The sequence below is a fragment of the Perca fluviatilis genome, chromosome 15 (genome assembly GCF_010015445.1).
Source record: "Perca fluviatilis chromosome 15, GENO_Pfluv_1.0, whole genome shotgun sequence".
Lineage (NCBI taxonomy): Eukaryota > Metazoa > Chordata > Actinopteri > Perciformes > Percidae > Perca > Perca fluviatilis.
The window spans coordinates 14,858,376-14,882,287 of NC_053126.1; the positions used below are offsets into that span (position 1 = coordinate 14,858,376).

At 40.5% G+C, this 23,912-nt stretch overlaps 3 protein-coding genes and 1 pseudogene across 3 annotated transcripts; 2 read left to right on the forward strand and 2 right to left on the reverse strand.

Moving 5' to 3' along the window:
* The first annotated feature begins 5 nt into the window (after window positions 1-5).
* Window positions 6-10,680, forward strand: hid1a (HID1 domain containing a). Its single transcript, XM_039825828.1, has 19 exons — window positions 6-157; window positions 822-971; window positions 1,738-1,908; window positions 2,250-2,366; window positions 4,249-4,355; window positions 4,479-4,595; window positions 5,223-5,430; window positions 5,780-5,836; window positions 5,923-6,063; window positions 6,152-6,242; window positions 6,338-6,489; window positions 6,576-6,654; window positions 6,821-6,985; window positions 7,111-7,338; window positions 9,210-9,361; window positions 9,440-9,526; window positions 9,607-9,698; window positions 9,788-9,946; window positions 10,028-10,680. The coding sequence occupies exons 1-19, from the start codon at window positions 92-94 to the stop codon at window positions 10,089-10,091; spliced, it is 2,403 nt and encodes an 800-aa protein (XP_039681762.1). The 5' UTR covers window positions 6-91; the 3' UTR covers window positions 10,092-10,680.
* An 886-nt stretch (window positions 10,681-11,566) lies between these two features.
* On the reverse strand, window positions 11,567-16,257 carry LOC120575176 (proton channel OTOP2-like). The gene is made up of 8 exons (XM_039825829.1): window positions 16,045-16,257; window positions 15,059-15,447; window positions 14,878-14,983; window positions 13,176-13,224; window positions 13,005-13,063; window positions 12,804-12,928; window positions 11,921-12,714; window positions 11,567-11,824 (listed from the first exon to the last, which is right to left on the reverse strand). The coding sequence occupies exons 1-8, from the start codon at window positions 16,095-16,097 to the stop codon at window positions 11,654-11,656; spliced, it is 1,746 nt and encodes a 581-aa protein (XP_039681763.1). The 5' UTR covers window positions 16,098-16,257; the 3' UTR covers window positions 11,567-11,653.
* Window positions 16,258-16,410: 153 nt separating this feature from the next.
* Window positions 16,411-22,058, reverse strand: LOC120573929 (annotated as a pseudogene).
* Window positions 17,356-19,187, forward strand: amn (amnion associated transmembrane protein). Its single transcript, XM_039824682.1, is given in 2 exon segments — window positions 17,356-17,387; window positions 17,609-19,187. Coding segments are annotated over 2 exon segments (1,611 nt in total).
* Window positions 22,059-23,912: the final 1,854 nt, after the last annotated feature.

Below are 23,912 nucleotides of genomic sequence, written 5' to 3' on the forward strand. Positions count from 1 at the left end.
TCCGCCAATGACTCAAGCGAAGGACTGAGGTGAGATTAAACAGGGATCCTCAGCAGCGGCGGTCCTGTTAGTATAAAGGGAAATAATCGCAATGGGCAGCACCGACTCAAAATTGAACTTCAGGAAAGCAGTGATTCAGCTGACAACCAAAACACAGGTATATGCGCTTCCATACAGCCGAATAAAGGATTAAATAGAGAAATATGGTGTCGATGAGCGCGCCGGAGAGCATCACTGAGGTGATGCGATAACGCGGATGATGTTTTACCAATAAGCGAAGAGTCTCATCTTGCATGCGCGCTTATGTACTCACAATCATTTACTTAGCATAATCGAAATGTTTATACGGTCGGTGTAGAAAGGCTGCATGCACTGTAGGCTACTCCAATATGTCGTATTTGTCATGGATTAAATAATGGTCGGTTCTGCGATGCAGAATACCATAATTTGTCTTTATTCTGGCTGTTAATGTTTAGTTTTTTTTATTATAAAACAAGCAATGGCGTAGCTAAATCAAAACTGATGACGTAGATTGGCAGTGACCACGTTTGCAGATGCGGCAGGTGGACTGTTAGACCTGTGTGCCAGATCATGTTTTCTCACTGCTGCTAGAATTGAGGTTGTGTTTACATTGCCATTAGGTAGGCCTTGGATGAGCTAGAAGACCAAACAACCTTGTATGCATTATGATGAAAAAGGGCAACATTATATTGTAATCCAATGCAAGATCAATCAGGCCATTGTATTTCAAAATATCAATGCCATAAAATGCTCCATTAGGCTCAGATATATGGGAATTGAAATGGAAACATTTTCTACAGCCAGTGGAAGCCACAGACGATGCCTTCTGGGACCAGTTCTGGGCAGACACCACCACCACGGTCCAGGATGTTTTTGCGCTGGTGCCAGCTGCAGAGATAAGAGCTGTTCGAGAGGAGTCCCCCTCCAATTTAGCAACCCTCTGCTATAAGGTACACACTGTATGAACTGTTAATGCATCTGTGTAATACAAACTTGTTTATGAGATGAGAGTGCACAGGGACACTCCTTGCTTTGAGGCAACATCATGGAATATGGAATGTTGTTTGTTCAAGCCCAGCACAGGCGTCTGTCAGCAAGGCACTGCCTCATGCTCTCAGATGTTGGAATAAGTGAGTCAACTCCCTTTCCTTTCCCTTCACTTCCCGTCTCTTGGTACCAGCTTCCGTTTGAAGCCGCCTATCAGAAACTAAACAGACATACAGTACAGGGTACTTACAGCCTAATTAAATACAGAGGAGACGAGAGCCCCTGAAGCGGATTCAAAGTGGTTTGTTACCTATTTTTAAACCCAGTCTGCTCCACGCTGTTGATTACATTTAGATAATGAGTAATTTTCAAAAGTAAATCTTTGTTAACAACAACAATATGTACCCATATCATGTAGACATCAGTGTACTTCCTAGTGTAAATGATATTAAGTACTTAAATGATCAATTTATGAGATGCTGCAGTTTGTTGGTATCTTTGTTCTCCACAAACAAAATCATTAGTGTCCAGTTGATGGTATAGTGAAAGAATATTTATATTATAAGTGGATGTATGCTCACTAAATGACTAATGAAACAAGTCTAAGAAACTAAGGTGTTTGTTATGGTACTGTGCATGTTGACTGGGTAATTCCTCATTAGCCGACTGAGAAAGCAACAGTAAGAAAATAGGAACCAATGTTACTGATCATGTTTCTTGTCTCCTCAGGCCGTGGAGAAGCTGGTGCAGGGTGCGGAGTCTGGTTGCCCCACGGAGAGGGAGAAGCAGGTGATCCTGAACTGCACACGCATCCTGAGCCGCATCCTTCCCTACATCTTTGAGGACCAGGACTGGAGAGGATTCTTCTGGTCGACTGTGCCCGGTGCTGGGCGGGCTGGGGTGAGTGGGCGCAGGAAATGAAAACCTAATTGCAAAAAGCATGAAGACAGGTGTTTTAATCACTCCTCCTAACACTTTTTTTTATCAGACAGTGTTGCTGAAATCTTACTTCGAAGTTTAAACACATATCATTAACTCAGTTGATCAGCTAAATTAGTTTCCTCATTACAGATGTTAGGAGGTTTAGAGCAAGCAGGAAATATCAGCTGTACTGAGCCCTTTGCTTTCAGGCCATGAACACTTTTTTCATTTTACAATTTAATTAATTTCTTTCAGTGAATGCTAAAGAATAATAGTTATCATCTGAATCTAGGCTCACACATTATGTCCATCCTTTCCAGACAGATGAGCTGGATGATGATGACGGAGCTCGACCACTGGCCGAGTCGCTGCTCCTGGCTATTGCTGACCTGCTCTTCTGTCCTGACTTCACGGTGCACAGCCATAGGAGAGGCCCTGTGAGTACCCAGTGTCCTGTCACTTATGCAAGTGTAGTCATCTCATCATCATTCAGAAAAATGAATAATTAATGACACATTATGATAATAGCTAGAAAATGGTTGGAAAAATTATATTAAAGGAGATCTCCGGGCAATTTTTACGTGAATATTGATCGCTATGAATATGCGAGTACTATCGATAGAAAATAAAACCAACCAGAATTGGTCCTCGCAAACTGGAGTTGCTGCAGCTAATGCCCACAGCTCCAGTTAGCTAAAACGGAGGTTGTGGGGGCATATTCTAAAGAATGCCTTTGCCCCTCTTAACAGACACAAAATGCAATTAAAATGTCTGTGCAACACAAACAGGGCCCTTACGTGACAACAAGATCCTGCCGTTAGCTAGCTCGCCGCATTCGTCGCCAGGTAATTGAGCACTGTAGTGGTTATGACCATATCAGTGACTATGTAACTACATGGAAACGGGCCAAATATGTCTGTGCCTTGTACAGTAATAGCGTTAGAGAAGGCTAGCTGTAGTCTCGTAATTCTTACTCCCAGCTTCTTCCCTTGTGAAAACCTCCGCTCTTCACTCTTCACGCACTACGCTCTGATCTATACACTACTGTTTACCTTTTCCTGCTACAACTGAATTCCCACGGGACTTCAGCGTGAGACTACAGCTAGCCTTCTCTAACGCTATTACTCATCTCATCTCTTATATGCTGTGTCTCTATTATGCTATCCTGTCCTATTCATGGTAGCCTGCTCATGGACATTGCGCCATCATCACGTGCTGTAGTAGCCAACACCGGGCCCTTATGCAGGATTATCAAGTCCCGACTTGATAATCCTGCATAAGGGCCCGGTGTTGGCTCGTTACGCCACTGTGACTGATGAATCCCTGTCAGTCTCACCAGAATGAATCGCTCATCCCTCATGAGCAAGAAAGGAATGTTGCACGTCAGACTGACCGGGGATTTCCACTGGATGCGTAACAGCTGCGGACCGGCTCCGCTGCGTGTCTGCTGCGTGCTCCGCCGTCCGTCAATACCCACCGGGTCCGGATTTGTTGCGGAACGGCTGCGGCCGTAACTGACAGCTGTAGTCACGAGGACCCACAAGTTCTCGCGAATTCAGGTAGAATAGAACCACAAAACCAACAACAGTTTGTTTCCATCCAGAAGAGTAGAGGGGAAACGACTCTGAGCTGTGTTTTCAAGGTGTAGTTCAGGGAAATATGATCCGCCGTGAGCACGGTGTATTTTATTTTGTTTCTGTGCTCGACTTCCTGTCCCGCACTATCTGCCGTGTGCTGAATTGCTGCGGAGCTCTCCGTCGTCCGTCAAAAATAGAAGCTCTGCGTATCTGCTGCGGAGGGCTGCGGACTGACGGAACTGGGACGGAGTCGGGACGCAGACGTTCCGCAGTCTGTGGAAATACACAGATTGACTTTAATGGAAACCTAATGACTCCGTCGACGTTCCGCAGACGTTCCGGAGACGTTCCGCAGACGTTCCGCATCCAGTGGAAATTGCCGGTGAAACTTTGTTTACAGTGAATGCTCTTTGGGTGTTTAAATTTCTCTAGTAAACTGTAGTATACAATGCTGCTCATTATTTCACCATCAGTTTCCTTCCAGATCATGGTAAAAACGATAAGATACAGTTCCTAAAGGAAGTTTAAAAAAGTGAGACTTTTTCAGAAAAAGTCACTTAATTGCCAAAACTAAACTATACCTCAACTACACAGATCAGAAAACACTTAGAATACAGTATTAAACAGCCTAATATGTCATTTAGGTTAGGGGACTTGTTGGAGAATGTATAGACAATGATTTCCGATGTGATTGAACAAATATTCTGAGAAATGTTAATCCTGCACTTTAATTATCATCCAGGACTCGGTAGAGAACATGCAGTCTATAGACAGCTGTGAATACATCTGGGAGGCAGGGGTGGGCTTTGCACAGTCGCCCCCTTTAAACTACATCCATGATCTGAATAGGTAAGTCAGCCGGCTGCATGCCTTGGCACCATCTGTAGCACAACATGCTTTACTCTCGGATTTGTTTTACATGTTTTACTCTTTTCTGTCCCCCTATGCATTTTTTTCACTGATCCTCTTCAGGACAGAATTGCTGAGATTGTTACTAACCTGCTTCTCTGAGGCCATGTACCTGCCTTCTTCATCTGACAACAATGTGCTCAACCCTTGGGTGACATTCTTCTGCTCAACAGAAAATAGGTAAAGGGCAAATGTAGTCACATCCACACATATATGGACAAACATGTGATGATGTGCATCCAGCCATCCAAGTGAATTTCTATTAGAATTTTTTAATGCCACCTGATGTAAAACTTTGATTGGATTACATTGATGTGATTGGCTTAATTAATAAATTAATGATTAATCATTAATTTATCCTTGGCAGAGTATGCAAGAGTTGTTGTTTGACCCAAAAAAAGAAAAAATAATCTGGTCCAAGGTGCACTTACTAGTTTTTTTTCAGCTTTCAACCTTATGTCATGGTCTTTATCACAAGTTGAGTTTGCTCAGTGATCATGGAGATGGCTTGTAGATCACTTGTCAGTGAGATGTGGATGATGTGAATTTCCTAAATTAAAGCTTATAAGTGGACCTTGAGTTAAGATATTTTTTTGTCAATCTACTGATTCTATATTTTATGCTTACACATTATTTTAAATAAATGTAGATATTATGCCCATATGCATTTTAATAACATTTCTGTATTGACTAAAATATGAGAGTTCATTACAAATTACAGCATATTATAATTTTCATTAAAATGTTTTGCATGGATACATTCTTGCACATGATTCTCCAACGTGGTCTTCATGTATTTTTCCCTAGACATGCACTGCCGCTATTCACCTCTCTGCTGAATGTGGTGTGTGCCTATGATCCAGTGGGCTACGGCATCCCGTACAACCACCTGCTCTTCTCCGACTACCGAGAGCAGCTGGTGGAGCAGGCTGTACAGATCCTCATTGTGACGCTGGAGCATGACGGAGGGGTTCCCCACCGGACCCCCTCCCCATCCAGCATGGAGGAACAAGAGGTACGGCACCAAAACCTCCTCAAAGAAATCAATCCCGATGACTGTATAGCATGTAAAATAAGATAAGATAAGATAAGATAGACTTTCTTAATCCCACACGGGAAATTCCTGTGTTACAGCAGCTCAAAAGAAAAATGTACACACATCAGAATAACACAAATACACATTAAGTAGACAAAGGAGAAAACATATACATAAAGTATAAGAAATAGAAAAAATAGAATTAGTTATAATAATAATAGTAATAAAACAAACACATTTACACAATAACCACCCTTATATAAACAGACAGTATATAAACAAACATGTGTTTAATGTCATTCAAATACATCTCTATTTGTTTGTGCAGTCTGCAGGCCCTGAGAACCTGTTTGTGAATTATTTGTCAAGGATCCACAGAGAGGAGGTATGCCGATTATCATTTCTATAAAATACATGAAGATTTTCCCTGTAAAGATATCAAAAGGACGCCTTCTGTCTTTCCAATGGCAGGATTATGACTTTGTACTGAAGGGCTTAGCTCGTCTGCTGACCAACCCTTTGACTCAGACTTACCTGCCTAACTCTACCAAGAAGATCCAGTTTCACCAAGAGCTGTTGGTTCTTTTCTGGAAGCTTTGTGACTTCAACAAGGTTAGAACAAAGAACTAAAATCAAGAGTTTCTTTGATCAAGAATGTGTGCTTTTATTAAACATAATCTCGTTTGTGTTCTACCAACAGAAGTTCCTGTTTTTTGTCCTGAAGAGTAGTGATGTGCTGGATATTCTGGTTCCTATACTCTTCTACCTGAATGATGCCAGGGCTGACCAGTGTGAGTCACATCCCAGTGTTATCAGTTTTCTTGCACCCAATAAGCCTCTAATATGCATATACGTTTTTATCTTTTGATGTGTTTTATGGCTGCAGCCCGTGTTGGACTCATGCACATTGGAGTGTTCATTTTGCTGCTGCTGAGCGGGGAGAGAAACTTTGGCGTGCGCTTGAATAAGCCCTACTCCGTCCATGTGCCTATGGACATCCCAGTGTTCACAGGCACTCATGCTGACCTGCTTATAGTGGTGAGTGTCTACATCATGATGTTCGTTATTGCGGACAAATTAACATACAGTCAATGCTCCCAGCTGTCACTGTGTTTGTTTTGTAGGTGTTTCACAAGATTATCACCACAGGCCACCAGCGTCTCCAGCCTCTGTTTGACTGCCTACTCACCATTGTTGTAAATGGTGAATTGCTTTGGCGCCATCTGTCTGGCAATGCACACATTTTATTTGCAACATCAATTACTTAAAACTTTTGACATCTTATAAGAAGAAAAGATGCCACTTAATTAAAATATAGTTTTCTTTATTTAGGTACACAATCATCTTCCTAACATTTCTCTTTCTGCAGTGTCTCCCTATTTGAAGAGCCTGTCCATGGTGGCAGCCAATAAACTGCTCCACCTGCTGGAGGCTTTCTCTACCAGCTGGTTCCTGTTCTCTGTAGCCCAGAACCATCACCTTGTGTTCTTCCTTCTTGAGGCTTTCAACAATATCATCCAGTACCAGTTTGATGGTAAGAGAAAGCTGACGTGTAACAGAATTCTGGGCTTGTATGGATTTGTTTTCTCTTTTTTTGTGTTGTCAGGATCAAGGTATTAGAAGGAACTTTGTTACTTTTGCTCTTTCTCTCACCTCCAGGAAACTGCAACCTGGTGTACGCTATCATCCGCAAACGTAATGTGTTCCACCAGTTGGCCAACCTGCCCTCTGATCCTGCTTCCATCCAGAAGGCTTTGCAGAGGAAGAGAAAGTCTCCCGATGTAATTTCCCGCACTAGCTCACAGGAAACTGTATCCATGGAGGGCTCTCACCCTGCTGTGCCAGCAGAGCCTGGTACACTGAAGACCAGTCTGGTCGCTATACCAGGTACTGACTCTGTATGCTATTTGAATTTGAATGTTATTTTATTTGATAGGGATGATGCAATTTTACATAGTTCCAATACAAAGCATGAAACTGATGTGCTTCACAGAGAGTTTAAATCTATTGATAATTTCCAACTCTTGTCCCTAGTCAGGATTTTACATGTACAGTGTAATGAAAATATATAGCTTTCACTATCATAAAACCACAATACACTACATACAGTCATGTGAAAAAATTAAAGTTGACTAAAAAGAGGAATAAAAAAATCATCTTTTGCAAATTGATCTTAATGCCTTAATTAAAAAAATGAGGAAAAATACAATCTTTAAGGACACCAATTTTGTTTGTGAATGAATAGTGTATCGTAAATAAATAAATGTTCTTCCTTACAGGGGGCATATTAACCCTCTTATAGTTAGCCTTATAGGCAGGCAGATTTTTTTTTTTAAAGGCCAGTTATTTAATGGATCCAGGATACTATGCATCCTGATAAAGTTCCCTTGGCCTTTGGAATTAAAATAGCCCCACATCATCACATACCCTTCATCATACCTAGAGATTGGCATGGGGTACTTTCCATAAAATCATCTCTGAATGCAAATCAAACCAGCTATTAGGCTAACTGACATAAAACCATGCTAATCTCTAGGTGTGGTGAAGGGTATGTGATGATGTGGGGCTATTTTAATTGCAAAGGCCAAGGGAACTTTATAAGGATGCATAATATCCTGGATTCATGAAATAACTGGCCTTTAAAAATAAAAATCTGCCTGCCTCTATGGGAATTTAACATAGGGGTGTACTTACTTATGCCCACTGTATTTTAAGGAAGAACATTTATTCATTTACGATACATTATTCATTCACAAACAAAATTGGTGTCCTAAAAGGTTGGATTTTTCCTCATTTTTTAATTAAGGCATTAACATCAATTTGCAAAAGATGATTTTTTTATTCCTCCTTTTAGTCAACTTTAGCATGGGTGTCCTAATCTTTTCACGACTGTATATGGAAATACATTAAAATACACATCACAATGGATGTTACTGATTACATGTACATTCAGCTCATTGGTCAACTTACTGTACTTTAAATATTTTATAAGAATTTCTCCTATCTTTTGACTTTGGGGTAGATGTTTGTCATATACACAAGCATACAGTACATTAAAGAGCCCCTATTATACTCCTTTTCAGTGTCATATTTGTACTCTTGGGGTCTCCTAGAATAGAATTACATGCTGGTCAGCTGGCCCACTCTGTTGTAATTGGTCAACATAATTCAAACAAGGCACTGGGCAGGCTGTGCCTGCTTAGGCAGCACCAATGGGCAGCACATTTGAAAAACTGGGCTGGCTTTCTCAATCAATGACATCATTAATTGAGGAATTTTAAAACAGCGAGCCATTTTCAGGCAGTTGAGAAAAAGTGCTGTCTGTAGGAGAAAAAGCTCCATTTGGAGTGAAATGTGTTTTTTTGTAATTTATACATCTATTAAGAGGACTAACAAATATATGCTCAGATTTGTAAAAAAATAGAACAAATAGAGTATTTGTTGTAGGGCTATTTTCAGCCATTGATTTGTTGCGTTAGCATCTATTTACAGCAGCAAGAAAGTGTAGAATTGACTCAAAATAAACTAAACTGCCTATATTCATGTTAAAGAACAAACATGTGGGTGTGGCTCACTGATGTGTTTTTAGCACAGAGGAATAAGCTATGGTATATCAGGTTTTTGATCCACAGACAATACTTTTCTTTCTTGATTATGATCTTTCCATGGGATTTGTTGACATTAAGAAAAATAAAGAAAATTACCAGACTTATCCTGTAAATAGTGATTGGTTTCCTGTGATTCATGGCTTCCTGCAGGGATTGATAAACTGACTGAGAAGTCCCAAGTGTCAGAGGATGGCACCATGGTGTCAGTTTCAAAGGGAGACCCCACACACACAGCCCACTCAGACCAAACTGCAGTCGCCGGGACCAGTGACACAGAGTCAAACTCAGGTCGAGAAAATGAAGTAAGTGCATGTGTTTGTATGCATGCGTTTGTTTAAAAGCATATGCATAATAGTTAATCTATTTCTTCACATTATCAGGATGTTTTCTACACTGAATCAGAAATGGAGAGAAGACGTTTGTCAAGTGCGTCTTCGACATCGTTTTGGGCTCCCACACAAGAATGGGTCAGTAACTTTTGCCCTTATCTGATGTTGGATATTTGGTAGAATGCATACATGATCTGGATTTACCTTATTTGTCCCAGGTCCACTCCTGGAAGTGTAAACTACCTCTGCAGACTATCATGCGACTTCTACAAGTGCTAGTTCCCCAGGTGGAGAAGATCTGCATCGATAAGTATGTACACAGTTCTATATTGGTTAGCATATGAAAGTCACATCTTTTGAAATATTACCTTTTTAAAGTGTGCTCACGTTTCACTGCAGGGGTCTGACAGATGAATCTGAGATCCTGAAGTTTCTCCAGCATGGCACATTAGTGGGCCTGCTGCCAGTCCCTCACCCTATCCTCATCAGAAAGTATCAGGCCAACGCAGGCACTGCCATGTGGTTTCGAACGTACATGTGGGGTGTTGTCTATTTGCGGTGAGTTCGCCGTAAGAGCTGAACATTATGCAAACAATCGTTTATTCAAATTGACTAAACACTAACCTCTTGTTTTTCTAGAAATGTGGACCCTCCTATCTGGTATGACACCGATGTCCGCCTTTTTGAGATTCAGAGGATGTAGACAGAGGACTAAAAATGGGACTGTTCATCTCCAGGGTTCCTCCTCCCTTCAGTATCTGCCGCTTTCCCAGTAAACCTCACTGTGTTTAACTTGCCACTGTAATCATCATCGCAATGCGTACAGCACCGACTTGGGTAGGAGAATCATTTAGACGAGTGAGGTAGAGATATCTCTCAAATTAAGGTGGGAGGTGTTTGAATTATCAATATTGTCCATAAACAACTGTGTTTGTACATGTCTTAAGACCTCAAGACCGTAGAATGTCTAGAGCGTTTCCTGAAGACTGAGGCTCTTTTCTTGGCAGCATAGAAGTGAACGAGGAAATAGTTACATTTTGCACTTTTCCTGGACGGCACATTATTGGTGTTTTACATTATTTGTTGTACTTGCCATACTTTGAAGTGAACTGCTGTTATGGTTGTAGTTTATGTGAAAATGTAACTCTACAGGATTTTGGAGACAATTCTACAGCTTGTATATGACCAGGTTTAAGTTTGGATCTGGCTGGCTATGCTTACAATGCTTAATGTTGGAAATTGTATTTTACGTAAATTAGCCTGAAAATATATATTGATATGCATCTAAGAAATTCTGTGTTGGTTGCATTACTGAGCTCTGTGCTTCAGTGAGGAATCTTAATTGCTGTGAAACTTTTTTTAAGCACTAATAGTCACTCTTTACACTGTGAACCATGTGGGTCCTCACCAAAACTAAGTCCAGTTAAATCGATAATTATTATTAATCATATTAATTGCACAGCCATTCTCTGTATGTAGCTTGGCCCCAACACGATGTGTAAAGTGCAAGCTTCCCCCATTACATCATGATCACTAGATGGCACTATGTCTCTCTCCAGCAACCAATCAGTTAAGGTTTGACTTTTATGGAGAACATTTACACTGGCACTATTAAAAGCTGACACTTCTTTCCAGTAATCTCTCTACACCTATAACCTATATTTGGAATGATCAACAAATACTGCTGTGAATTTGTTTTGAGCAACCAATTGCAGCTTTGCTAATGCCCAATTTAATTTTTTACCGTTATTTTTTTGTATAGGTTGACCACCAGTGTGTGGTCCAAAGCGGTTCCAACAATTTACAACAAATATAAAAAAAAAAAAAGGGTCATGAGGTGATCAGCAAAAGATATAATCAAAAATGTTCTACAAGACAGTTTTTCCTGTAATTTGCTATTTTTTGTGAATTACTGGCTACCCCTTATGGCCTAAGAACAATCCAATTTAACAATTTAAGGAATAATCACCTAATTTTACTTAACTAAAAATGGTCACAAGCAGTTATTGCTTGTTATTAAAGAGGACGTGTTTGTCTGCTCCATTTAAAAATTAGCCCATTACTGAATTGATAAAGTAGTTTGATGACCAATGAAATGTCATGGTCATAAATAATCACACATGTAAATGTAATTGCCTGTAATTTGCAGCACATTATTAAATACAAGACCCTCTTAAATAAATATATAGGAATTTAAATGTTTTAATATAACAAGTTCAATTTAAACAATAAAATAGATCATCAAATTCACTCCATGCTCAAAAATTAACAGAATAAGAACACCTCAAAGAGGCTGGCGACAGAGTGCATGCGGTAGAAGATTCCAAAAGGAAGTCCGATATTCACAATGGTCGCCCACATTGTGAATGTGTAGAATTGTATCTCGATGGGATGATCAAACTGGGGACGAGCACCGAAGGCAGGCATGATCCACAGCTGAGTGTAATAAGCAGGACACATTAACAGGAAAACATACTGATTATTGGTTTGTTGCAATAATAGTTAAAGAAAATAAGCATAAAAACAACTTACAATAATGTTACCAAGCAGCAAAAAGGCACAGACTTCCTTCAGTACTCTTCTTTTCCAACATGGCTTATCACAGCTTGACGTCAGGAAGTACCTGGACTTACGGCTCTTCGGGACAACGCTCATGTCATGTTCCTGGAAGGCGTGAGCGTTTGTGTGCAGAGCTGCTTCCTGCATCACGTGGAAGGGCTCCCGATGGAGGCCTTCGATGATGAAGTAGTTCTGCAGGCCGAGCTGGAGCACCATCAGCACGGCCCAGGATAGGTTGAGGCCGTTCAGATACCCTTTGGCTCCGGTTGCCACCACAGCCACAATCGAGAAATAGCTGATGATGAACTGGCCCAGTGAGGCTCCCACCAGCAGCCCCACATCCAGGCTGCGAGTGGGGTTTTTCTCCGATACGTGTTCCCTGTGGTCCAGCCTGTAGATGATACAGCCAATCACAGTGGAGAGGCACATCAGGCTCACTATCACTATATTCATAATAAAATGAATCCGCAGAGCTTGGTTTCTCTTCTTGTCCTCCGTTAGTATGTCCACCTCGTACACTATGAATGTTACAACTCCTGCCACCACCAGGAGTATTCCTGTTACAGGTCCCAAACACACATCCTTTGGACGGAATTTAACACTGTGGTGGCTGTGATCGGCCACAACCCGACCAACATTTTTCCACATGACGTAGGTCATAGCCGAAGCAAAGAGGCTGTATTCTATGTGGAAGGGGTACAGGTAGTAGGAGGCTTCTTTGAAGGTGTCACACACCGAGTGGCTGCAAGTACACTTGTCATAGCTGGCTGAAATGGAAAGTTGTGAGTTTTTTTCTCCTCTTAACGAATCCATGCATGAATCTGATTAGAGTTGAAAACAAACCATGCCTAAATACCTTTGTAGATCTTCTGTGAGACAGTGAAATTTAGATCAGGTATCTTAGTCTGGTGAACTGATTCCTCAGTAACTGCTGTCATCCACACCACCAGGTTAGTTGAAAGCGTTAGAGTAAGCCCACACCTGGAAAAGTGAAAATGTGAGTGTCCTCCAAGATTAAAAAAAAGTAACTTTCCAGTGAGTAAAAACAATAATTTACTGCGTTAAATTTGTGTGTAGCTCCACACAGTCCTTTGCATGAATCCACAGGAAGTATGTCTAAAACAGACATGTTTTGTAAAGGTTTTGTTAAGTTTTTAAAACGCATCCAAAGTTATGACTGATATGGTCTTGCAATGCAGTAAGCTTGATGTTTTTAAAATGCAACAACCTGGACAAACAGAAACAGAGCTTGTACGACAGGGAAGGCAACTTTAACCCTCGTATTATGTTGAAAAAAAATGACATTGATGATGTTACGGGTCAAAATGACCCGTACAGTGTAAATCCACTCAAAACTAACTTTTTTTCCTCATCACAAACATTTTTTCCCCCAAAACTGTTTTTACCAATTATTTAGTGAAAATATTTCCGGTATACACTTGCATATTCCATGCATAGTAGCTAGATTTGGCATCCTAGGATGCCCATATTTTGATGCCATACTTGGCAGGCTTGTTGGGCATGTACTGTCAGAAGGGACAGCGCCCCCTGAATGGAACAAGGTGTTCATCTACAGTGACATGTGGACCAGTATTGTACAAGACAGGTAAAATTTTGACCCATTCATCCCATACATCTATGATCTCAGCTAGTTTGTCTCTTTCACTCGACCAGCTCTGGTGTTGCGGAACACCCAAGCTTTCGTATGAATTGACTCCAAAGACATTGTTGCTAGAAATATTGGCCTTCCACTCTCATCATTCCACAGACTGACAATTGCTTCTCCCTTTGACTTGTACACTCTAGCTAATACTATTCAATTTTATTTTATTTATAGTATCAAATCATAACAAGAGTTATCTTGAGACACTTTACAGATAGAGTAGGTCTAGACCACACTCTATAAATTCCAAAACCCCAACAATTACAGTAATTCCCCCAAGAGCAAGCATTATCAGTGGCTGTTGCGACAGTGGCGAGGAAAAACTCTCTTTTAGGAAGAAACCTCGGCAGACTCTTGGTAGGCGGTGTCTGACAGGGCCGGTTGGGGGTGTGATGAACAGTGGCAAATAATAGTCACATTAGAGATAATGGAACAGTGACCTCGAGGTAGTCATGGAAGTTCATGTCATAGCAGGGCACATCGTGTCGTACTGAGTAGTGCAGTCTCCTATACCGGATCCTGACTACTCTGTGCGTATGAACATCACAGCAGGGTGTTGCGGGATGTAACGTGGCGCTGCAGAGCATGGGTGGATGCTGCGGACGCAGCAGGTCTAGGATTTCAATTTATGCATCTGATCCAGTGGCTTCCATTTCTTTTGAAATACACACCTCCCCTGCAAGTTGCTCATGTCCACTATGATCCTATCTATTGGTTGGGATATGAAGAGATGAAATGGTGATTGAATATCATCAACTAGTGCGGCAGAAAATCTTGTGGGGCTTGGAGTCATCTTGATGACAGTCTGCCTTGGCGTCAGTGTTTTGATGTTGACCATTTTATGTTAGCATCTTTAGCTGTCCATGTTGAGGATGATTGCTGCCCATTGTTTTCAGCTAATGTATACTACACCAGACTGGTCCCCTGAATCCTCTTCATCATAGGAAAATTCACAATCCGGATCGTCAATAGCATCACACACACACACACACACACACACACACACAAACACCCCCACACACACACACACACACACACACACACACCTAAATGGGTGTTGAAAGTCTCCGGGTCAAAATGACCCGCAACATCATCTTTGTATACAAACTCTGAACAGACATTCCACCACACATCAGTGTGTCCAGATTTTATGAACAAGTTCATGACCCTAAATGAGGAAATGTCATACAATTTCATGAAGAAAAAGATAGGTTAACCAGTATTTTGGTCAACACAAAAACGCAAATGGGTCAAATTGACCCTTAACATAATACGAGGGTTAACAGCAGAATCACAGTGAAGGTAGCCCACATAAGTGACAATCCTGAAGATGTCGATGAGGAAACTGAGAAACCCAAACAACAGAAGTCCAGCTGAAATATAAACATTTTAAGTGATTAAGCCTTGAAATGACACTTATTTAAAACAGAGACCCAGAAATGACTCACCTCGGAGCCACACAGGCCCCGCGTGGCTATCCTTGAACAAAACTGCTTGATCCTTTCGAGAGGTGAAGACTGCGTAAAACAGCATCCACAACATAGTGAGGAGGAGGAGAATGATGAGGAAGATTTGCCTGTGCTCAGCAGTAATGGCCACGATGTTGAAAGCACTGCCGCTGACTAGAGCGCAGCCCAGGATCAGGATGTTGATGCAGATGATGCCAGACAGGAGCCATCCACCACTACGGTGGGCCCTCACCACCGCCTCCACATGGCGAACGCTCGCTCTCACACTGGGAGCATGAGGAGGGCTGGGCAAATGTTGGATGTTGTTCATCTGTGCTGCCGTCTCAATGTTGGATGGATGGGCCTCAATAACATCATTTGGTGTTTTCTACAAAAACGATACAAGTCATGAAGTGCTTAAAAAAATAAACTTGCTGTTTAGGTTAGCAGCTGCAAAAAAACTACAACTTTGAGCCCATACTGCATATTGTAAGCCTAGATAAGGGCCTTAAAAACTCAAGTATTTTTACTTTAAAGATTACCTTCCAGACATGATTTAAGAGTAAGCATACATGCATTTGATGTTTTTCTATGAATATCCAAAACATGTTATTTTAAAAGCTTAACTAATGGACACAAGAAGTCTTACTTCACTGAAAAGGTACATTGTCTATGTCAAGGTTTCACAAACCAGTTCAATAATAAACATAAAGGCAAAGTGAATTAACACCTCTGACAGTTTCAACAAAAACATCTTCCTAAATGTAGAATTTGTGGCAGGTCTGTTGTATTGAATTGCATTAAATTGTGTTGGCGTACCAAGTGGCCAGGAGCTGAATCTTGAAGTACTGTAAGGACTGTTTTTGACAGTGTATTTGAAGTAATAAAAGCCCTACAGTAGTGAACGGTATCGATGCATAGTTGTGTGTAACACTAAAATCCTCTCGAATAAAAAATAAATAAAATCACTACAAATTTAGGTCTACCTAGAGAGAAGTTTGTTGCAGGTCAGGAGCATCTGTTGAGCAACAGTTCTCATCTTGTGACTGTACGTCACAAAACAAGTCAGAGGCAGGTCTAAAGGATGCTTGGACCTGTTTATATCATGACAAAGATAAACTGCGTACGATGATTGCAGAAAATACACCTAGAGAAAACAGAAAATAAGTGGACCAGCGTTCCTTTCTCTGGAGGTCAGATTTCACAGAAAGATGGGCACCGCACAAGGTGCAGTCAATTAAGAACACAGGTGTAATTAGTTTCAGCTGATTAGTTACTTAAAAAAAAAAAAATGTATTCATTTATTGAGAGCATTTGCTCAGTTACAAACAACACATAAAAGTGCATATACACACAACTGCAAAATAAATACATAAGCAACTCATATGCCAGGGAGTCTGCAAAGTGCAGCAAAGCCAATCAACAAGCAGTCCAATTCATAGCATCATTACAGTTAGAAGAGTTCCAATATCATTCAGTCACGTGATGTCACAAGTGTTGAATACATCTGCACAGTCTTCAGAGCTTTACATTTCTTTGAATATCTTCTAGAGTCCAAAAGCTGATTAGTTACTCGCTTCTCGCATCGCACCCACAGTGACGCTCAGACAATTATCAATGGAAGTTCTGATCGCCACTTCTCAAGCAATTCCCGTTTGCCCATGCATTTTATTGTTATTCCATGTAAACAACATAGGCCTACTTCTCTCTTATAGCGTGCTACTGTGGCGCAGGTGAGACACTGCCTCAGGGGAGATTCAGGTTCAATAAGGGTGTGTATGTTTTGATTTTGTTATATGCATAATCCTGGTACCTGTACCAGAAAGCAGAATTACTGCTTCATAAAACCCTGCTCCTGCTGACACGAGACATTTCAAAAAGCCAATACAAAGTTTACAAAAACAAAGCTGTTTGCTTCCTAACTATATGATGGTGTTAAGCAACAGTAAAAGAAGCACATTTATTAAAATCCTGAAACACCAACACATTAATAAAATCATTTAACACCAACAAAATTAATAAGCCTTAGCATATACATGATAAAGTGGCTCATGCTGTCATGGTTGTTAAATTTCACATTGAATTCAGTTTTATATGCAACTTAATTTGATTTTAAATTAATTTGAATATGTTAAAAGCAAAATTCTTACACTTGCTTCCTTGAAAGGCATCTACATGTCACTGTACAAAACTTAAATAATAGTTTGAGATTTTAAACAGTAGTTTAATAGCATTTCTGATGTATTACTCGGTGAAAACCTCAGCAATTTTTGGAGGCAGTCTGCAACGCTAACTGAATGGCAAATGGAGCTCAGATGACCGTCCAGAAGTTGTCCTTTTAGAAAATAATTTCCCTGCAAATTTAAAGAATTGGTGAATGCCTGATAATTGACAGTATCCTGCAGATTTATTATTTGAAGAAATAGAAAATAAGGAGAAAAGATAGGAGAATGCCCACATCTGAATAACCACTGGACTCTAGAAAATGTGTGCACAATATTCTGATGATTTTCAAACAAAACAAAAAAAAAGAGGAAAAACATGAAGCAGGTCTGTTACTGAAAATGTAAATCTTTTACAGGTCACCTGCTTGAGCAGGTTGATGTGGTTCAGAGCTCATCAACTATACTGGTAAGCTGTGTGCGATCATGTGTTAGTCACAAGGTTGGAAACAAAGGTCACCTAATGTTCTCTCAGTTTGTCACAAACATTCAGGATGCTGAAATCACCAGACATGCTTCTCTTCTTCTGTCTTGTCGGGGCAGCGGGTGCCCTGCACAAACAGTGGATTCCTGACACCAACTATGAGAATAAGACCAACTGGGATAAAGAAAATGTTCCATGTGGCAACGACATAGTTCAGTTTCCAGCCCAGAGAAAAGTGTCTGTGTTCGTGGAGACCACGCATGCTGTGCAGGAGATGAAGCTGCCAGTTGATGGAGAGTTCATCCTGAATTCAGGAGCTGGATTTTATGTTGTGAGAGGACAAGATTCGGGCTGCGGAGCGGGTGTCACAACTCAATTCAAAGATTCCGAGTCTCTCCAGTGGTTTAACCCAGCTCTGTGGCAGGCAGCTGCAACTCAGGATGACCTGCAGCGCGGGAATTTCTTATTCTCAGTCCACGAGGAGAGTGTCCCTTGCCAGTATGATGATGTGGTTTTTAAAGCCCGCTCCTCTTTCAGGGTGGACACCAGCTCCAGTCAGCCTAGCATTCCTGTCAAATCTGTGTCTGTGCTGGGGAAGAAGTTTGATAGCGGATCTGAGTTTTCCCATTATCTCAGCTCACGTTCAGGCCAGCTGCAGTTTCAAGGATCCTCTGCCTTCTCTATTGGAAACCAAGAGTGTGGGGATCCTTCTGGCTGTGACTGTGGGAATTCTGTGAACCATCAGCAGATCTGTAACAGTGTAACATGTGCCTCTCTGGGCTGTAAGAAGCCTCTTCTCCCTGTGGGACACTGCTGTGATGTTTGTGGTGCCATTGTTACCGTCCAATACGCCGCTGGGTTCAACCTGCAAACTTACAGGCAACGAATTCATCACCTATTTCTAGTCCTGCCACAATACAATTCCATTCAGTTGGGCATGTCTAAAGTCTTCAAGTCACAGCGGCTGATGGGGGTCATCCCTTCTGGTACCTCACCTGAAATCCAGGTGCTTATCGTGGATGGAGAGAAGGGAACACTGTCAGAGGTTCTGGCCAGGGACATAGTGAAGGATGCCCATTCTCATGGCCCCACCCTGGGAATCACTGGGGCTGAATTTCAAGCCTCCTCTGGGAGCAGCAGTGATCAGACTGGTGGTAGTGCTGGGATGGTGGCTGGAGTTGTGTTTGGAGTTTTGATTGTGATTACACTCATCATTATCATTGTCGTCCTGATTCGTAAGGGGGTTATTCAATTGCCATCATCACTGCCTTCTCTGAGCAGCTTCGTGAAAAGCAGCGATGTTACAGACCTTGGTGGGCCTCTTGACCACGGCTTTGATAATCCCATTTTTGACCAGCCAAACATGATGCCTGATATTCCTGGTGTGTATGCAACTGAAACAAATAATTCGATCTCCATGACTCAGACGGGTGTGCACTTTGTGAATCCAGTTTATGACGAGAACGAAACTGATTTTAGTTGACTACAGTAAACTTTAAGGATGTTAATGATTTCCAAAGCACTTTTGTTTGTCTTGATGATTTTACAAACCCTTCATAAACAATAAATTCTCTTATAGCTTTATACTAGTTCAGCAAATGGACTTTTTTTCCTCATTCATATCACATTCAAGAGCAATTAAATTGCAATAAAGCTGCAGTAAATTCCTAACACACCGTTGCAGTTACCACTAGATGGTAGTACATTTAACCTTGAAAAAATCCTCTATATGTACCATAACTTTATAGACCTTGTTACGTAACCTCAATAAAAATGTATAATGCACTCATTTTTCTTTTACAAGCTTGCAGTGAAGGCAGATGATCATTTATTGCATCATTTTGCAATTACCAGAGAAACTAAATTTTCTTTATTTGACAGCCAAGCTCTAACGTATAAGGGCTCTGTGTGCGTGTGGAGTGACCTCATGGGCCTGTTCATATAATAGAAAGACACAGAGCCTCAGTAAAAGTCAACATATTCGCCAATTCTTGTGATATCAGTGACATCCAAGGGTGTCTCCACACCAGCATGCCAGGCAAAGAAACCTCGGCTGTTCCAGGTGATGCAGCTGGTGCTTTGCTCTCCCTTACGATTGATGCTCTTGTACGTGACTCCAACATGTGCACCCTCCCCACTCAGCTCTGCTTCAATGTAGTGCCTCCACAGGTAAAGGCTGTCTGAAGTCATTGCCTGATGCCAATATTGACAGCGACGAGGGTAGTCTGGGTGCTGCCAGGGGCTGGTGTTGTTCAGCTTTCTGTTGACCTCTGTTACACATAGGAAATGATGGGTGGTGTCTGGGTCAAAGGTCAAACTCCTTGTGTCTACAATACAGGGGAAACATTATTTTTGGAATCATTCATAGGCCAAATGAAACAGTAGGATTCGACAAACAGAGTACACATAATATATTGAAAAGTGTATTTACATTTTAAAAAATCCTCTGGCGTCTCAGGAACAGGCAGGGATGAAGGTTGGCATAGAGGATTTAGTACTTAGTTTATCATTTGTCAGAGATTATTTGGTATTTTCACATGTATTCACATGAGGATTTATTTTACAATGTACTGAATGTACTAATACATAGAGATTTATTTTTTTAATGGAGCTGAGCAAATAGAGATTGAATAACAAGACTTAAAGACTACTGCCACGCTATAACGGCTTCGTGAGGCAGTGGTGCTGGAATGCCTAAAAAGAACTGCACTGAAGAATGTACGTCTGAGGCTGTTTTCTCCATGAGGAGCCAGTAAGTAAGGTAAAGTACACTTACCACTTTTACAGATACATGTCAGAGAGGATTAGGTCACACAGCTCCTGGGTAGCATCAGTCACTACTTGGACATAATTCAATTTTCAATTCAATTCAATTCATAAGCAGATAGATAGTCCATGCAGTTGACTGTGGTACGGACTAGGCAGGCACACATCTGCCATTCCTTTCTTCCACTCTGAGCACTTCTGGAACAAGCTAAACGATGTGAAATCATCATGATACAATCATGTTAAATAACATGCAACTTCTCTGATCTCTAAACCTCAGTGAATGACGAGATGAAATGCCTTCTCTATGTACACAGACCAAAATAAACTTTTTGCCTCAGAGAAAATCCTGTGCTTTCCCACATCACATGGCACATAAGACTTATTTATCATTATATTAAATATTTCAGATATTTTGTACCTGCAGGAAGTCAACAACTTGAACCCGGACAGTTTGGTCATTTGAGCCAAAGTTTTCGTCAGCTCTGTTCTCTGCTCCAGATGTGCTTGGATGCCCTCTTCCTGACTGAGGGCCTGTCTCTGCTCTCCCTCTAGCACCTTTGCAGCCTTTTCTGGCCTCCTTTACGGTTGTCTGCAGCCTGGCAAACTGCTGTTCAACGATAACACACAACCCTCCTGCACTGAAGACTGAAGGGCCAGAGAGGAAAGTGAAAGAAACATATTTAAACCAGACCATTGTGCAATAAATGAATGTACAAAATAAATGTTATAGTGTCATATCTGCCTATGTTACAAACCTTAATTGAGTCTTTGTTGTTCTGTAGCTTTCCAATTGCTTTCTCAGCTGTTGAGTCACTCTGACTGATTTCTTCTTGTTTCTTCTGCAGCTCAGTCTACAGCACAAGCAATCCTCACATATACAACAGATGCTGTAAAGATGCAAGGCCATTACTGACATATCCTAAATTAATATTTTGCCATCTTTACATGATAAAAAGAAAATAATTTTAAACTTAAGCAAATTTGAAAAAAAAGAAAAGAATTGTACTATGAGTTGTGTTGTTAAGACATCAATCTGTGTCTGTGCCTCTCCCACAGTCGTTTGCCCTTCGTGCTCTTGGTTCTTACAGTCCAAACACACACAAGCATCCGTCCACAACCTCACAAGTCCGACAGTCTATGTTGTGGAGGGGATCCACAGATGGAGGTTTTGAAATTTGGCTGACATGTGCCTCGCAGTAAGAAACCAGAAAGGTCAGGCAGGATTTTAGGGCCTTGCTGGGGCTATCCATGCAGGAGTTACACAACACATCTTGTGGGAGCAGCGTGTCGGTATGGTAGGATCCCTTGGTTCCTCATTTACGTCTGTGTTGTGTTGACTCTCCTTTAAATGCTCCTCATTATTAGTGCTGAGTTTTTCCATCTTTGAGAGTGTTCCTCAACTTAAACCTGATAAATGTTTAGGCCGTCACAAAGCCTACTCTGCATGGCTGCTTTTACCTGCCTTTTTTTCAGGGTGCATAAGGAAATAATTGAAAACCATGCCTAGTTCTGGCCCTGCTTTAGAAAGGCACATCCTACTCTGCACATGTTTAATTTAAACTACTCTGCAGATAGGCTATAGTAAGCAGAGTGCAGTAGGGAGAGCAAGATGTATGGATCTATCAGTATAGAGCATTAAAAACTGTATTTTTTTATTTAAAATCCACCTAAATGTTAAAAGGTTGACATGTAGTAGTAGTAAACATCAACATATGCTCAAGCGCAGATGTACATTATTCAAAAAAAATAATAATACTCAAGATACAACAGTTCGAAGTTGGGTTTAAATGTTTATTTCAACAATAATGGTGATAAAAAAACAGTTGTGTCTGGCTTCTGTCATCAGTAAAGTCTTTGTATAGTATCGTCAGTATAGCATATGGATACTATAGTGTAAAAGAGTGGGGGAGAGTCTGACAGGGTTATGACAACAATGTTATGTAAGAGGCAAGGAGATCCAGACCACACCAAGTATCTACAGTATATCTTCCTGACGTTGTGTTATGTACAAAGGGCAACAATGATACTTGTCTTTTGTGTGTGAGCATTAGTGAGGATTATCACTATGGATGAAGATGTCAAATGTTCTGAGTAATGAGTATGAGTCAAAATTCAAAAGAAAAATATGACATTCTATTTTCCATTTAATTGTTCAATTCCTTTTTTTTTATCTCCCTACGCTATGATCTAAATGTAGTTTTAGAGCCTTCTGTACACTTCTTTACATGTACTGTCGGTAATTCTGGTGGCCACAAATTTGAAATACTTAATATTTAGAAACATCAGAATCATCCCTCAGAAAATGTGTAATATGTGTGTAATTGTAGAACCACATAGAATCATTAAATCCTACAAAATACCAAAAATATGATCTAAAGACGTGCCCTTGATGTCCTTAAATGGTAGCTCTGGCCCTGCTATACAAATGCACATCCTATTCTGCATATGTTTAATTTAAACTACTCTGCAGATAGGCTATAGTAAGCAGAGTGCAGTAGGGAGAGCAACATGTATGGATCCATCAGTATAGAGCATTAAAAACATTAGTATTTTTTATTGCAAATCCACCTAAATGTTAAAATGTTGAAATGTAGTAGTAGTAAACATCAACATATGCTCCTGCGCAGATGTACATTATTTTTTTAAAACTACTCAAGATATAACAGTTCGAAATTGGGTTTAAATGTTTATTTCAACAATAATGGTGATAAAAAAACAGTTGTGTCTGGCTTCTGTCATCAGTAAAGTCTTTGTATAGTATCGTCAGTATAGCATATGGATACCATAGTGTAAAAGAGTGGGGGAGAGTCTGACAGGGTTATGACAACAATGTTATGTAAGAGGCATGGAGATCCAGACCACACCAAGTATCTACAGTATATCTTCCTGACGTTGTGTTATGTACAAAGGGCAGCAATGATACTTGTCTTTTGTGTGTGAGCATGAGTGAGGATTATCACTATGGATGAAGATGTCAAATGTTCTGATTAATGAGTATGAGTCAAAATAAAAAAATAAAAAATCACATTCTATTTTCCATTTAATTACTTTTTTTTTTTTAATCTCCTTAGGCTATGATCTAAATGTTGTTTTAGAGCCTTCTGTACATTTCTTAACATGTACTGTCGGTAATTCTGGTGGCCACAAATTTGAAATACTTAATATTTAAAAACATCGGAATCATCCCTAAGAAAATGTGTAATATGTGTGTAATCGTAGAACCACGTAGAACCATTAAATCCTACAAAATACCAAAAATATGATCTAAAGACATGCCCTTGATGTCCTTAAATGGTAGCTCTGGCCCTGCTATACAAAGGCACATCATACTTATGCATATGTTTAACTACTCTGCACATGATAAAAAGAAAATAATTTTAAAAAAAAAAAAATTTGTGTTTTTTTTAAAATACCATTAATCTGTTTTGTGGCCCTCCCA